The following is a 15,935-nucleotide window of genomic DNA, read 5'->3' on the forward strand; positions in this document are numbered from 1 at the left end:
AAGATCTTGATGCACGTGACGGGACCGAACTGAACTGGAAACAGACAAACAGAATCAAAAATGACAAAGACGATGAACTGGAGGAAACTCAGGACTTAAATACACAGGATGATGATGATGATTATAAACAAAGCTCAGGAGAAAAAAGGAGAGCCTGTATTAAGCTTCAAGCCCACAAAAGGCCAGAACATCTAATAATAACAATTAATGGAAATAATGTGTCCCTCTCAGTGACTGTGAGGACTGCTGCTGGCTGAATGACTGTGATTGTTTACACCTGTGTTTGCCGAGTGTCTCGGACAATTTGCGGTTTGATTGTTATTTATACTCATTTTAGGGTTTTTATTACTGTATTCTTCTTTTTTTTATTTTTTTTTATTTTTTTTACTGATTATTACACTACAGAATACAATAATCAATCAAGAATATTTTGTTTCAGCCTGTGTGTTTCTGTAGATACTTTGAGAAATCACAATGAAATCTTCTTGAATTTTAAATCTTCAATAAGGCAGAGACAGCAATAAGACTGAGAATTGCAAATACAGGAGAGAGAGAGTCGACATTACCGCTGACGGCCAACAGAGAAGAGAGCGTGCAGTAATGCAGAGAGTAGGCAAAGGACAGGAGAAAGAAGGGAAAACCTGTGTCAAGGATCAATGTAGTTTGCAGAGGTCAGAAAAGAGAAAAGCGAGAACGTCTATGCTGGAGCTTGGAAAGAAAAGCGTCTGGACTTCTTTAAGTTGCTTGAAGACATTTCACCTCTCATTGAGAAGCTTCCTCAGTTCTTCAGTTCTAGCTGAAGAACTGAGGAAGCTTCTCGGATGAGAGGACGAGAGGTGAAATGTCTTCAAGCAACTTAAAGAAGTCCAGACGCTTTTCTTTCCAAGCTCCTTAGACTACAATGAGCTGGATGACTGAGAACCTTCACAGACTCTGTACTTTTTCCCTTTTACGTGAACAAAGTACTTCTACTTTTACTGTAGTATTTTTTAACACTAGTATCTGTACTTTTTCTTAAGTACAGAATGTCTGTACATGTTAACTCGCCCAGTGTCTGCAGTAAACAGCAATGTCTTCAACATTCCTGTGGTGTAGAGAGATAACTTAGATAACTTATGGTGCTCAGCTCAGCCAACGTATTGACAGTTAACCACGTCACACAGTGAACAAGCCTTTTAATCATTTTGTTGTTATTATATTGAAATCTTTACTAAAAGCAACAAACTCAGCTGATTTCAGAATGCTTATGTCAATGTAGAAAAAACAATGAGACTTAGCATTTTTAGCAGATACAGTTTTGACTTGCTATACTGCCACGAAGAGAGCATGGGAACCTTTTGATGAGAGTGCACCCAGCTGCTGCTGACTACGATAAACCCTCGACCTCTGACATCTGATATAATTTCTCTTTGTGGTTCCTTATCTTCTCTTGCATGTCACTAGTGTACTCGAGCCAGCTTCAGTGAAGCACCTCTGCAAACATCCCTGCACTGAAGAGCATAACACCAGGAAGCCTTTGTTACACTGATCCACTGTTTATCACAGCAGTTTTACAGAAAACCAGGTTTTCTGTAGATATTTGTAAAAATATTACATTCCCACTAAACACTGGACGTCGGGTAGACGTGCAGATCATGTCTGTCTTGAGTCTGTTGGTCTTAAAACTTGAACTTTGGACTGAGTAATATTTTTGGATGTCATGTGGACATCTATGACAGGTGCAGGAAATGTACATGATTAATACATTTGTTTATTTACAAACATTGATTGATTGATTGGTAATTTATTTCAACATGTGAACAATATACAAGTACATTTAGAAAAGAAAATAAGAGAGAAAAAAAATACTATACAAATTACATACAAAAAACCCCCCAAAAAACCCCGTTCTGATTAATTTACATGTTGAAAGGGAGTGGGAAGAAGTAAACACTTATTTAATCCCACCCCTTTGCCATAAATTATCAGTTAATATTTAGTCAGCTTCCTTACTGATATAATTTGTAATAAAAATAGTGAACAGATTTCTGATATACTATATACTATAATATCACATCATGAGTTTTTTGTTTGTTTTTAAATAGAGACATTCACTTAATTTAAATATTTTCCTTTAACATTAACATTGTTGTTATCAATATGATATATATGAATACAGATATTTATAAACAAACCTGATTTATTATGTGTTAGCCTGCTGAGCACTCTGCACACCTTCACACATAACTGTTTCTGTCCTCCACCCTCTGGAAACACGGGACTACAGAGCCTCTAGAAGCAGTATAAAATCAACATCTATAATGAGTTGGAGTTTGACACTGAAAAGACGTGAACAATGACCATATTTGGACTATAAATAGCCCGTGCATGGAGGCCCTAATGATGTCAACGCTAGAAGTTTAATAGGCGATGAAATAAAGATGACGTCTATGTCGGCTCATGGTTGGATGACCAAATTGTGGACCTAGTTTGGATGTCCAGAATTGGTTAGGGCCTTTGCACAAAAAGAAGTGCTCATTAGTCCATCTGGAGTCATATATGTCAGCCTGTACAGAATTTCCATAACCTGTATGGACTTTTTCATCTATTTTTATTACTTTTGGATTATTATAAATTTTTGGGGGCTCTATGTGTGTGTGTGTGTGTGTGTGTGTGTGTGTGTGAATCTGAGTCGCAACAGAGATGATCAGAAATGACAGAGTCAGATTGTGCAAAGTACGTGACTGAAGCAAGGAATTTATTTATATCGCACTTTCAGAACAACTCCCAGCTGAAGACAAAGTGCTGTACACTTGACCTGCCAAAAATGATACATTGAATAAGTAAAAAAAATTAAGATAAAGGTTTCTTTTTAGACAATATGAGATAAAACAACGTTAGAGGATCTTATTTTCTCATTAGATTGAAGAATCTCTTTAATACATATGAAGACGGAACAATAATGACATATAATATTAAATCTACTGAACAAAATTCAGATTTCAGACGTCTGCAGATATGAAATCAGTTGTAAAGGTAACATTTAAAAAACAAAGCCCCAGAACTATCCAAAAACTGTAGAAAGTAATGGAACAAGAGATTATTAATTTAATTGTTAGTAAACCTGAGAATCAATGTTTTATTTTAGATTATAGATTTTTTCTTAATTTTGCATTAAGACGTGGTACTTCTTAGATTGTTCTCATTTCTGCAACTTCCACATTAACTGACTAATCAGCAGGTCTAATACAAACACGATGCTGTGTTTCAGTGGATTCAGGAATTTTAGTGAATCTAATGATGTCTGGGCCACCTGAGTGTGGAGTAACTGCACTGGATATCACACCGTATGCCTTTCCATCTTCACAGACCAATGGACCACCAGCATCTCCCTGGAAGTAAATATTCAGCATGTGAAGCAGTGATGCTTCAAAAGTGAGTTAACTGAACGAAGTCAGTTCACTTTATTTTATAAAGATGTACATACCACACTTGGACCAGTGTCTCCCTGAGAGCAGTAGAAGTTTTCCATGGTGCACTCCTTATTGTCAACCAGTGTTATGCTAGTTTCCATGAGTGTGGGAGACATATATTTATTATTCCTGTCTGTTCGTCCCCAGCCAGAGAGTATACATGATTTTGGCAAAGTACCATCATCATGACTCGCCAGAGGAATAGGCTTCACATTCTCACTGAACTTTGCCTTGGAGCTCAACTGGAGGAAAAACAAACAAATAAAATAAAATTAAAAATGTAAACTGAACTTTTTTTTTCAAACTCGAATTCAAGGGAGCATCTAAAAATAATAATGTGGGACTCAATTTTCATTATATTGTACTTTCTGTGCAGGTATACTCTTACCTTCAGAAGCATTACATCATTTTTTAAAGAGGTTTGGTTGAAGTGTTTATGTGGAAATGGTTGTTCCGCAGATATGCGCTGTATTTCGCTATTACTATTCACATTGTGAACTCCTAGTAAGGCAGTGTAAGACCTGAAATGACACAAAATTATGCCAAAAAAATCATCTAAGAATACAATGATTAGTGTTTCTGTGAGAATGTAGAACTCCTGCACCTACAGAGACTATTTATTCATGCATTTAAATTTTCAGTGCATCAGTCTAGAAAAACATCATAGAAGAACATGAAGTTACTTAAACTCACTCGGCTTGGCAGGTGGCAGCAGTCATCACAAAATCCTCATTCAGAAGGAAGCCAGCACAGTATTTCTTTCGACCATCTAACATGTGCCTCTGCAAAAGCACCATGTATGGTCTGCTATGTGGCACAGCCTCATGGCCTCCAAGGATTGTATAAACTGGAAATATACATACATAATTTGCTATATTATCATTATATTCAGTAAAGTAAAACTGCAGAAAATGTAACTTACCATGACGATCAAGGGTCAGCACAAATATCAGTGTTGCCAGGTTACAGTGGATGAACATGATAGGTTCCCAGTGATAGGTCTGAAAAGAAGTGACACACATCTGCTGTGAAGCTGCAATATGTTTGTGCGATATGCACACGTGTGGTTTTTCACAACATGCTGATTATGATCAGAAAAAGAGAAACTGTGGAGTGAACTGAAACATCAACACACACGACAAACTCACTATAAAGAGTGATTCTGACCTCAAGTCTAAACTTTAACCAATATCAAGGAGCTGAGACTGTGAACTGTGATGTTTAGTGTGTGTTGGCTCCCCTGCACGTGTTGCATACTTTATTTTAAAAATTCCACAATGTCAGAATAAATTGTTAAATTTTGTCATTGTTGTTCTTAAATATGTAAACCGTGACTTAAACTGCATGATTAGATATTCGTCTGTTCCTCGCCTACACATCTATGATTCTGGGGGAGGTAATTAGCTGCAGCTGTTTAACTGCAGGCACATCCCATGTGAGAGTCTGGGTTCCTCGTCTTCTGAGGGATGTCCACCCCCTGGCATTTAGGGGCTCGCGTATGCTTGCACATGGTGAACCATTAGAGTTAAGCCGTATATGCGTGTGGGGAGATGACCTTTGGATAACCAGGAAATGTGGTTAAACAGTTGTAAGCATATTGTGTTCCGCCGGTTCCGTCGTTGTTTTGCTTTCTTCTTGAGTGATGAGTCTCTGAACTAGCGGGTCTGCTGAAGCGCAGATCCAACACACAACACATGCTCAGTGGATAATGAGACTTCTATAGGCCCAGTACAGGACTAGTAATGATAGCTCCTGTTGTCACAGCCCACAGTTCGCTTTTATATATGATACAGCTATAAAAGCGTTTGCGAAGAGGAAGAGAAAAAGTGCTAATGGGTGATATTTTCAGACCAGAAATGAAACTAGATAAAAAGGCTGACTTGCCCATCTATTAAAAGCCTAGAAGAACTGCCAGATACACTTTATGACTAAAACTACATTGCACTGATAAATATTAGCTGCAACTTTGCACTGTGATACAGACACACTTAGACACTGGAAGAAGAGACATGTTTGAACTGGCCTAACACATTTTAAAGTCCTAAAACTTATCTTCAAATTAGTTGCACTTATAAGACTAGATGTGCTCCCTACGATCCCGGGGCGATCGCGGCTGAAGAGTTGGCAGTTTGTCTTGTAATTGGAAGGTTGCCAGTTCGAGCCCCGGCTCTGACAGTCTCGGTTGTTGTGTTCTTGGGCAAGACACTTCATCCCTTACCTACTGGTGGTGGTCAGAGGGCCTGGTGGTACCAGTGTCCGCCAGCCTCGCCTGTCAGTGTGTCCCAGGGCAGCTGTGGCTACAATGTAGCTTGCCATCACCAGTGTCTGAATGGGTGGATGACTGAATGTAGTGTAAAGCGCTTTGGGGTCCTTAGGGACTAAGTAAAGCGCTATACAAATACAGGCCATTTACTCAAATCAACAACTGATATGAAACGATGCAGATGAAGTGCGGACTCTCAGCTTTAGAAAAAGATTGCATAATAATTTGAGGAACGAAAGATTTTTAACACAATCCCTTCATTTCAAGGGCTCAAAGTAATCGGACAAATTAAATAACCAAAAAAAAAGGTTCATTTCTAATGTTGGTTGAAAACCCTTTGCTAGGTTTGCTGACAGCCTGAAGTCTTGAACTCATGGACATCACCAGACGCTGGCTTTCTTCCTTTTAATGCTCTACCAGCCTTTACTGCAGCAGCTTTCAGTTCCTGTGTGTTTGTGGGTCTTTCTGTCCAAGGTTTAGTCTTCAACAAGTGATATGCTCAGTTGGGATAACTGACTTGGTCATTCAAGAATATTCTGCTTCTTTGCTTTCATAAACTCCTGGGTTGCTTTGGGTCAGTGTCCATCTGTATTATGTCCAATCTATCCTATCTGTTCTTGAGGCTTATGAGTGACTTACACTGTAACAGCCACTATGGTGTGGTGTCCCATTAAGACACCCAAGTCGAGGGTTGATGGTGTCATCAGTTTGTGCCACTGCTCTCTCTCTCTCTCTCTGTGATTGTGTGGACATGTGCTTGCACGCTAGTGCATGAGGAGGGACGGATTTTATGTTTTACCTCTCCAGACACCTTTGTTTGCAACATTATGGGTTGTACGAACACTGTGCGCTATGTTTGTTAAGCTGCAGCCGTTCAACCGGGCTTATATGGTTGATGAAGAGAAGGTATATTAAAGAACACACTGTGGAATTCCCAACGCCAGCGTGAGTGTGTATTTTTTTGGCTACCCTGCTAAGTGTTTTGCCGCCTCCTCTCAACCACTAAACGCAACCCGATGTTACAACACCTTGCAGTGAACCCTCTGTATTTACTTTCATTGAGTCTTCTCTTTATGGTAGACTTGGATATCGATACTCCTACCATGGAAATGAATCTGAGATCTTCCACCAATGTCGCCTTCCTTGGACGTCCAGGTCTTTTTGCATTGCTCAGTTCACCAGTGCTTTCTTTCTTTCTTTCTTTCTCAGGGTGTACCAAACCGTAGAATTTGCCACTCCTAATATTGTAGCAATTTCTGTTTTTGTTTTTTTCTGTTTTGGCAGCCTAATGATGGCTTGTTTCACCTGCATGGAGAGCTCCTTTGACCACATGTTGTCTGATCACAGCAAAATTTTCCAAATGCGCCACGCATCAAATCAACTTCAGGCCTTTTATTTGCTTAATTGATAATGCCATAACAAAGGAATTCCCCACCGGGAGTCCTGGAGTCAATTGTCCAATTACTTTTGGTTCTTTTAAAAAGACTGAAAGCTGAGAGTCTACACATCATATCCATGTCCATATAACTATAATTGGAATATGTTTCAGTGAACAATTAAAAAACAAAACTTGTGTTAGTGTCCAAATATATATGGATCTAACAGTATATCTCCTATCACATCTGCCTGGCACATGTTGGGTTGACGTGTTCATCAGAGTAAGCCACAACCAGTAACTACTGCCCAGCTGCACTCATCCAAGCATGGAGAAACTGTAGATACATGAAACTCAAAAGTATTACTGTATTTATTTGTTCTGCAAAATGTGTAACAACATGAAACAGAAGTATAACTTTAGGAACAGATCATGTACAGATCCAATATCTGATTAAAAAACTCTGATCAGCTGGCGATATAAATCTATAGTTAATCAAATGTAATTTACTGAAAAGTTATTTTATTTGAAAATAATCTCTTGTCGTCATTTTTTTTAATCTTTGAGTGTTGCACGCGAATGTCTTGGAAATACAGCAACTGTACATTTAGCATGTTTGATGAGCAAATAAGCCAGTAGCAGGGGTGTCATTTTCTAAGTGCCAAACAAGTAGTGATGAGAGGGAAATGGTGACAGAGATGGTTAAAGAACATTTTACTCTTGAGTAAATAAGCTATTTAGCTAAGAGTCTTGAGGATGAAGCAGTTTCTTTCATCTTTGTCATTGAGAGCTGCATTCTGGCACATGTACACCACAAGTCTTTGATTTTCCGGTCTGAGCTGGAAGTGCAGCTTGTCGCTAACTAAGCGACAGAGCCTTCTACTGGACACTACTCATAAGTATACAACTTATACCAATAAACAAAAACGGACCTTTACACCTCTGAACCTGAGGTGAAGAGAGAACTGTGGGGTTTTCAGTAGTGAGAGTGAAATGATTTGCCTTCAGTAGGTTGGATTTAGTGCCAATAAGGATTTCAGTTTAAACCTCACTGAGCTTCAAAATTAGCACTGAACCAGGATTTTAATTTAGATAAGCATTCTGTAAGAGAAGAAGGTGGGAGGGAGGTATCAGGCCTGCAGGAGAGCTATAACTGGATGTCATCGGCAAAACAGTGAAAGTGAAGATCAAATTTACTGAAAAAATGGTATCAAGAGGGAGGATGTATAATATGAAGAGAAGAGGGCCTAAGACTGAAACTTAGGGTACACCAGAAGTGACTGGCAATAGACAAGAGCGGAATGATTTAAGTTGAATAAACTGGGAGCAAAAGATCATTAGTGACTTTAAGTAAAATTGTATATAAAACGGTATATACATATATATATTAGGGGTGCAACAATACTCGTATCGATATTGATACGATAAAGTGCTTTCGGTTCGGTACGCATATGTATCGAACAATACAAAAATTTTTATTTATTTTATCAACTTTTCTTCTGACGATGCTGTCTGTGTTGAGCGCTCAGTGGATCTGCGTTCGACTACTCCGCCTAGGCTGTAGTGATGGGATTTCCGGCTCTTTTTAGAGAACCGGCTCTTTCGGCTCTGAACGGGCTCTTCAGGTTGTTTTGTTGCTTTAATTAATTTATTATTAACAATAATATAAAATTATGCACAAAAGGAATTACTAATGTAAAAAAAGTGGTTTTATTTATATATGTTTATATATAAATATATGCGGTGGCCCCTAGAGACAAAACACGTACAAATTCCAAAACACATTTCTAGCGTTAACTGAACTTCCAAAACAGAGCTACCTAGATCACTTAAATTACACAATTGAAAGCATATGTGTATTGTTTGTGTATTTATATACAAGCACTCATATATATTCAAATAATAAAAAAAAAAAAAGGGTTGTTTACCTGTTACTACCACACACCAAATCCAGTCATTGGTACTTCCTGGCTTGTGTAGCCACTAGGTAACAAAAGCTCAACACTGCGCCTAGCATCCTGGAGCACTTCTGTTGTCTTTTGTACGTATTTTGAAGTTTGTACATGCTTTGTCTGTAGGGGCCACCGTAAATATATTTTTATTTATTGACTCCACATAAAACGTAATAAATAAATCATATAATACAAAAACCAACTATTCACATTTCAACTTTTAAATATTTAAATTTCAGCTTTTTCCTTTTAAACAAATTTAAAGTGAAACAACACAAAACACTGCAAACCACAACACAATTAAATATAAATTAAAATATGGAAAACAAAAAGAAAAAAAAAGAACGCCCAGATCTTTAATTAAGGGAAAGTTGGCATTTAGAAATATTAATATCACACTCAACTGACCGTGTTTTATTTTCCCATTGCACTGATGGGTGGACAGTTCTCAGGTGCCTGTGCATGTTGTTTGAGGAGCCGGCTCTATATGATATCCTTTTCTTGCAGACTCTACACTCTGCCTTTGTTTTGTCAATAAGATTGAAATGTATGAGGTGCCGTAAGGGACATTATTACTGAAACGCTCTCACACACACTTATAAAATGTGTTCAATGTGCTGCCCATTGTGTTGGATTGTCAATGCAACCCTCTTCTCCCACTCTTCACACACTGATAGCAACACCACAGGAGAAATGCCAGCACAGGCATCCAGTATCCGTAGTTTCAGGTGCTGCACATCTCGTATCTTCATACCATAGACAATTGCCTTCAGATGACCCCAAAGATAAAAGTCTAAGGGGATCAGATCGGGAGACCTTGGGGGCCATTCAACTGGCCCACTACGACCAATCCACTTTCCAGGAAACTTTTCATCTAGGAATGCTCGGACCTGGCACCCTGGCACCCTGTTACTGCGTTCACCAGATATCAACACAATTTCGATCCGCTCCTCATGTGTTAACCTCTTCGACATGTCAATGGCTGTGAACAAAGAGAAACTTGTAAATAACTCATGAAAGAATAAAGTCACGTTGAAACCAAGCACACCATTGTTTTTCTTGTGACATTACCAATAAGTTTGATGTGTCACATGATCCTCTTCCTATTGAAAAAACAAAAGTTGTATCCAAGATGGCCGACTTCTAAATGGCCACCATGGTCACCACCCATCTTGAGGAGTTTGCCCCCTCACGTATACTAATGTGCCACAAACAGGACTTTAATATCACCAACCATTCCCATGTTATTACGGTGTATCCATATAAATGGCCCACTTTGTACTATTTGTGGTTGGAGCTTTAGTCAGTTTTGATTTGGTGTCTATTAAAATAAATTCTGTTTTATTGCCATTAAGTTTAAGAAAGTTGTGAGTAAACCAGGGATGGAAACAGAGACTCTGTGGAAAAACGCCACGCTCACCCGGACCATGACAGGTTACATATTCCATATGTAATAATTATAATAATAATACATTTTATTTATAGGCCCCTTTAAGATCCTCAAGTTCATCCTATAATAGTCTCTGTGCATCTCCACACCTGCTGGCAATTGGGCCGTACATACTTAAGACCAGCACTCGCCACTACTCTCCGCCAAGCTTCAGTTTAACTACAGTTAGTGCTGGTGATCACAGAGCTGACTGCGAAAGAGTATTTTTGTTCTTAGAGAGATTAATCTTGTGCTTTCAACCCATAGTCATTACCTCTGCTGGCCAAACTCACCATCATCTGGACGCTGGTCGGTACAAGACAGCTCAGCGCACCTGGCTGCCCATCTGTTACAGCACCCATGTAGCCCACCACCTGGAATCAGCGCCGGTTCACCTCTTTCCCCCTCTCGTGCGTATAAGCCTCAACCTGCCAAGTAAGACAAGATCCGTTTATACATTTTCGTCATGGCTCCTTGGACACCGCTTTTAACTCTGTCCTCCTGTCGTTCTAGTTCCCTGTGACACCTTGCTGGATCACCTGTTCCAAGGCCCTTGAACATTGCCCCCTGCCACTGAATTATTCTAGTTGCCCAAGTGTTTCGTGTTGTTCATAGTTACTTGTGTACTCACAGTCTGAATCGTTATTAGTTGTTCTTGTAAAAAGAGTTCTGTTTCTCATGCTCACTTGTGCCTCCGTGTGTGGTCTGCATTTCGACACTTTTGCCCAGGTCGGCCCGGCTGTGACATAACCGAATGGAGAGATAGTCTCGATATGTTAGAGAACATAATTAACCCTTAGTGAAACCACATATAAGTTATGGTAACTGGTAAATATTTATGTTCAATATGTTGTGTTATATTTTTTTATCAGTTTTAGGTTTTGTGCAACTGTGTAAACCATCAGTAAAACCACATATTAATCATGGTTCTGTATCTAATAATCACAGTTTTTAAAAAAATTTTTGTCTCAGTATCATGTGTAAGAAGAGCTGGAGACAGTTCTTATCTCCCTGCATTCCTCCAGACACACACAGCTGTCAGCTGAGATCAGCTCCAGTCCTCCCACAGCCTTGAACTGGATAAGTGGCTTAGAAAGTGGATGGACATGTGGATGTTATTATTAGCATTATGGCTAAATAAAAATATTTTATATGATAATAAAAGAAAAATATTAATGGCAAATCAACATCTATTTTAGCTGTGATGGATTTTCACTGTGTTCACAAAAGAAGTCGCATTGAAGTGTTTATGTGGAAATGCTTATGCCACATAAGTGAACTTCATCACTCAAATGTACACCGTGAGCTCCTATTTAGACTGAATAAGACCTGAAATGACAAAAATATATGTGAAAAACTCCCATGATTACAGATTACTGTTTCTGTGACACAGTTGTATCCACAAAACAAATCTATCAGCCATAATAGTTGACATCAACACGACACATATTTTTTCATGCATTTTGAACATTTCAGTGCGTCATGGTTGATTTTATTATGTATGATAAATTAGGTCAGGACCATCACACTTTGTGGCATCATTGGTCCACAGCCTGAGTGGGCAGCAGTCGTCACAAAATTCTCATTCAGAAGGAAAACACCACAAAACTTTTTTCATCTTCTTCATTTTTCTTTTTCATTTTTCTCTCTTGAAGCACTGTGTATGGCTTGCTGTGGGATTTAGCCTCATGACCATCAAAGATTTTCCCTGAGTTAACGACAAGAAGAAAAGAAAATGCCAGTTAAACAGATCCATCCTCATTCATCGTCTGTGAAATGGTGTAAAATGCAACACGTACATGCAACAGTGTAAAACACATTATGTAATAAAAAAAGTTACAGTGATAAAAACATCATTATACTTACCTTGATCACCCAGAGTCAGCACTAGTGTGAGTATGGTCAGTTACAGTGGATAGATGGTGAGTTCAGCTGAAGAGCAGTGGCACAAGTCACGCACACTTTCTGTCTTTAAATTCTTCCTGCAATCAGAGAGAGCAGGACAGCAGATCAGTGTTTACACATACTGTAATTCAATATCATCATATGGCTGTAGGACACTAATTATTTTTCATAGCATGTAAAGTGATCATATTTAAGCTAAAAGAAACTGTGACTGCGAACAGTCTCTTTCTAGTTTCTAAACGCACACACTTCCATTAGATTTAAAGCTCTTGAACAAAAAAAAAGAGCCATGGTCTTGCCTAGGATGCAATCTCTCCACAGGGAGGCAGTGTTGTCTTTATATTTGTGTTCATTCATGCCTGAAACGGAGGACAGCACATACACAGCGAGAGAACGCAACACTTTGTAAAAATATATTACAGAGCAAATTTAAACACAAATGTTCTCATGTTTATGTTATATAAAGGGAATTAATCAAAGGTTTCTGAAATTTGAACCTTACATCACTAACCTCATCCAGTCTTGGGGAAAACTAAGATCAGTTGTATTGGCTCATTGTGAGGAAAAGAATTACAGGTCATGGTCATTTCTGTTGAGAGCTCCAGTAAATTTTCTTAGTGTACAGGCTGTGATCAGCTGACCTGCTGCTCTTTGTGGATGTACACAACTGAATTTAACCAGATGTCAGCAGATGTTTCACAGCTATCTTGGTTGATTTCCATCCTCTACACTGACCAGGGGTCATAAACTCGCACCCGGGGGCCACTTGCAGCACATGTCAGCCCGTATATTGACGTGAAGAAATGTAATGCCTTTGAAGTGACTGTTTTTTGTCACTCCCGATCCTTTGATTCTGACCTGGTAGGACACACACGACTCGAGACAGAATACTTTACTTCCCATGTTCCTTTTTATTTACCCATGCGCATGGGGAGATGTGCACAACGCAAAGCCTCCTGCAAATCTGAAGGGTGCTCCTTCAGCCTGTTAGATTTATACTCTAAGTCACACAATACATTTAAACACTTTGATCTGACCCCCCACATGTGACTGTAATCATCGAATCCATATACTCCATCCCATGACCATTGACATGTGCAGCTGTCTTGTCTCTTACCTACATATATCCTGGCTCCAAATTCCTCCTGCTATTCTCAGACATGAAAAATGTCAAATTTCCCTGTTTCTTTCCTCCTCCTTATTTCCTACTTAAGGCCAGGTCAGAGAGTGGTCACAGTGCAGATACATATGGACAATTTCTGGCACCTCTCTTCATACATTGTCTACACCCACAGTTTCACATGAGCCATAGTTTCACATGATTTCACCCCCCTGCTCAAACTATTCATCTTCTGCTGCATTTCTGCAAACAAAGCCCTCTCATCTTTATCATGCAAGCCCTATATATTTAATTATTTGTGCGTCTCCAAAAATTCATTTCTGTCCACTCTAAGACTGAGGAGAACATCACTAGCTTGATACCTGCAGGCCTGACAACAGGAGGTGTATCACTCCTCCGGTTTTCCACCTGGACTTAGTATTAACACTGCAATCTGCCTTTGGTGGCTTTTTGGCAGCACCTGTGACATTCAGCAGTCACATCATTGTTCTGATACACAAAACAAAACTATCCACTACACTAAACACTAACTACACACTAACTGTACACTCCAAACACGCTAAACGTCACAAATCTCTCATATCTCAAAACCCGCTCTCTTTCGCTTTCTCACTGCCATCACTCCTAAAACGTTCCCCTCTTCCTAAGCAACCAAATGCCCCATGTTGCCATATAATTTTTGATTGGTCCACATGATACATTTTTCCACAAATAAGAAAAGGGGTGTTTTTTGTTTTGTTTTGTTTTTGTTTTGGTCGTAAGAGAGTGCTTGCTACTGCTGTTCTTAGACAGTAAACGTGATGATAGTATTCAGGAAAAAACTTTATTTTTATTTTTATCATGACTCTGGTTTTATGTGGCCTTTCAACACAATTTAAAAACTGGTATATAGCATCTTGTTACTACGTCATCTTACATTGGTCATGTGATTGGTTTACCACAACTACTTTAGTTTTTCTCAGCCAATCAGCAGCACGATTGTTTTGCACCATAGCTCCTGGTAAGCTGAAGACAGCTTCAACTGTCTGTGTGCTGAAAAATAGTAACGCATCCTCCCTGCATTTTCTTGTTAGTAATGGTAACTGCGTTGTGACGATAGAAATAGTAATTAGATTACTTGTTACTGAAAAAAGTAACGCCGTTATTCCCATCACTGGATGTGACATCGTATGAGACCATTGTTTCATCTGCCTCCATAATGACGTCTCTCACCTTCTCAACAAATTCCAAGGTGTTGTGATTGCAGCCATCCCCCAACTCTCTGTGAATGGTACTCATGGCCATTGATCAGTGGTTGTTGATCTATGATCATGACAATTTTCATATATATGTTTAAGGAACTGACCTCACAGCTCATTGTTCATTCAGTGGGCTGGTTTCAGTTATTGTGCAAATGTACTGTACTCTCGTACATCAGGAACTGTGTTGACAATGTCACTGTCAACAAAAGGGTCAGGGTGTTTCCAAATCAAAAACCCTGGATGAATAGCGAAGTGCAATCCCTCCTAAAAAGCCGCAACACTGCCTTCAAGTCAGGGGACAGGGCTGCGTATAGGGCGGCCAGGGCAGACCTGAGTAGAGGCATCAGGAAAGCTAAGGCTGCCTATAGGAGGAGGATTGAAGATCATTTTGCTGACAACGACCCCAGAAAAATGTGGCAGGGGATCAATCACATTACCAACTACAGAAGCAATAACCAGGCAACATCTAGGACTGATGCCTCACTGGCTGAGGATCTAAACTGTTTCTTCGCCCGCTTTGAGATGACCAGGCCCTCAGCTGCCACACCACTTCCACCCGCCCCCAGCACTGGCACACTAACACTCAGGGAGCATCAAGTGAGGTGTGTTCTAAGGTCAGTGAATCCCAGGAAGGCGGCAGGTCCTGATGGAATACATGGAAAGGTTCTCAGAGCATGTGCTGACGAACTGACCGGAGTCTTCACAAAAATCTTCAACCTTTCCTTGTCATCAAACACCGTCCCGCCCTGCCTCAAAACCTCCACCATCATCCCCATCGCCAAGAAGACAGCTGTGGCCAGCCCAAATGACTACAGGCCTGTTGCACTTACGCCTGTAGTGATGAAGTGCTTTGAGAGACTGGTCTGTCAGCACATCAGGGCCGGTCTGCCTCCCACTCTGGACCCCCACCAATTTGCCTACAGGACAAATTGTTCCACCGAGGACGCTATCACCATAGCGCTCCACACTGCGCTGAGTCACCTGGAGCACCGAGGAAGCTATGTGAGAATGCTCTTTCTGGACTTCAGCTCAGCATTCAATCATATCATCCCGGAGATCCTGGTCCAGAAACTGTCTCACCTGGGACTCTCCACCCCCATTTGCCTCTGGATCAAGGACTTCCTGACAAATAGACCACAGTCTGTCAGACTCGGCCCCCACCGGTCCAGCACCATCACACTCAGCACCGGGTCTCCAT

General features: G+C 39.9%; 1 protein-coding gene across 1 annotated transcript; it reads right to left on the reverse strand.

Moving 5' to 3' along the window:
• Positions 1 to 3,209: 3,209 nt before the first annotated feature.
• On the reverse strand, positions 3,210 to 4,432 carry LOC146641336 (granzyme G-like). Its single transcript, XM_085398131.1, has 5 exons — positions 4,375 to 4,432; positions 4,146 to 4,299; positions 3,841 to 3,973; positions 3,467 to 3,694; positions 3,210 to 3,371 (listed from the first exon to the last, which is right to left on the reverse strand). The coding sequence occupies exons 1-5, from the start codon at positions 4,430 to 4,432 to the stop codon at positions 3,210 to 3,212; spliced, it is 735 nt and encodes a 244-aa protein (XP_085254257.1).
• Between the last annotated feature and the right edge of the window lie 11,503 nt (positions 4,433 to 15,935).

Source organism: Rhamphochromis longiceps, linkage group LG23 (genome assembly GCF_057381845.1).
Source record: "Rhamphochromis longiceps isolate RC_006_pf linkage group LG23, R_longiceps_female_GT1.1, whole genome shotgun sequence".
NCBI lineage: Eukaryota > Metazoa > Chordata > Actinopteri > Cichliformes > Cichlidae > Rhamphochromis > Rhamphochromis longiceps.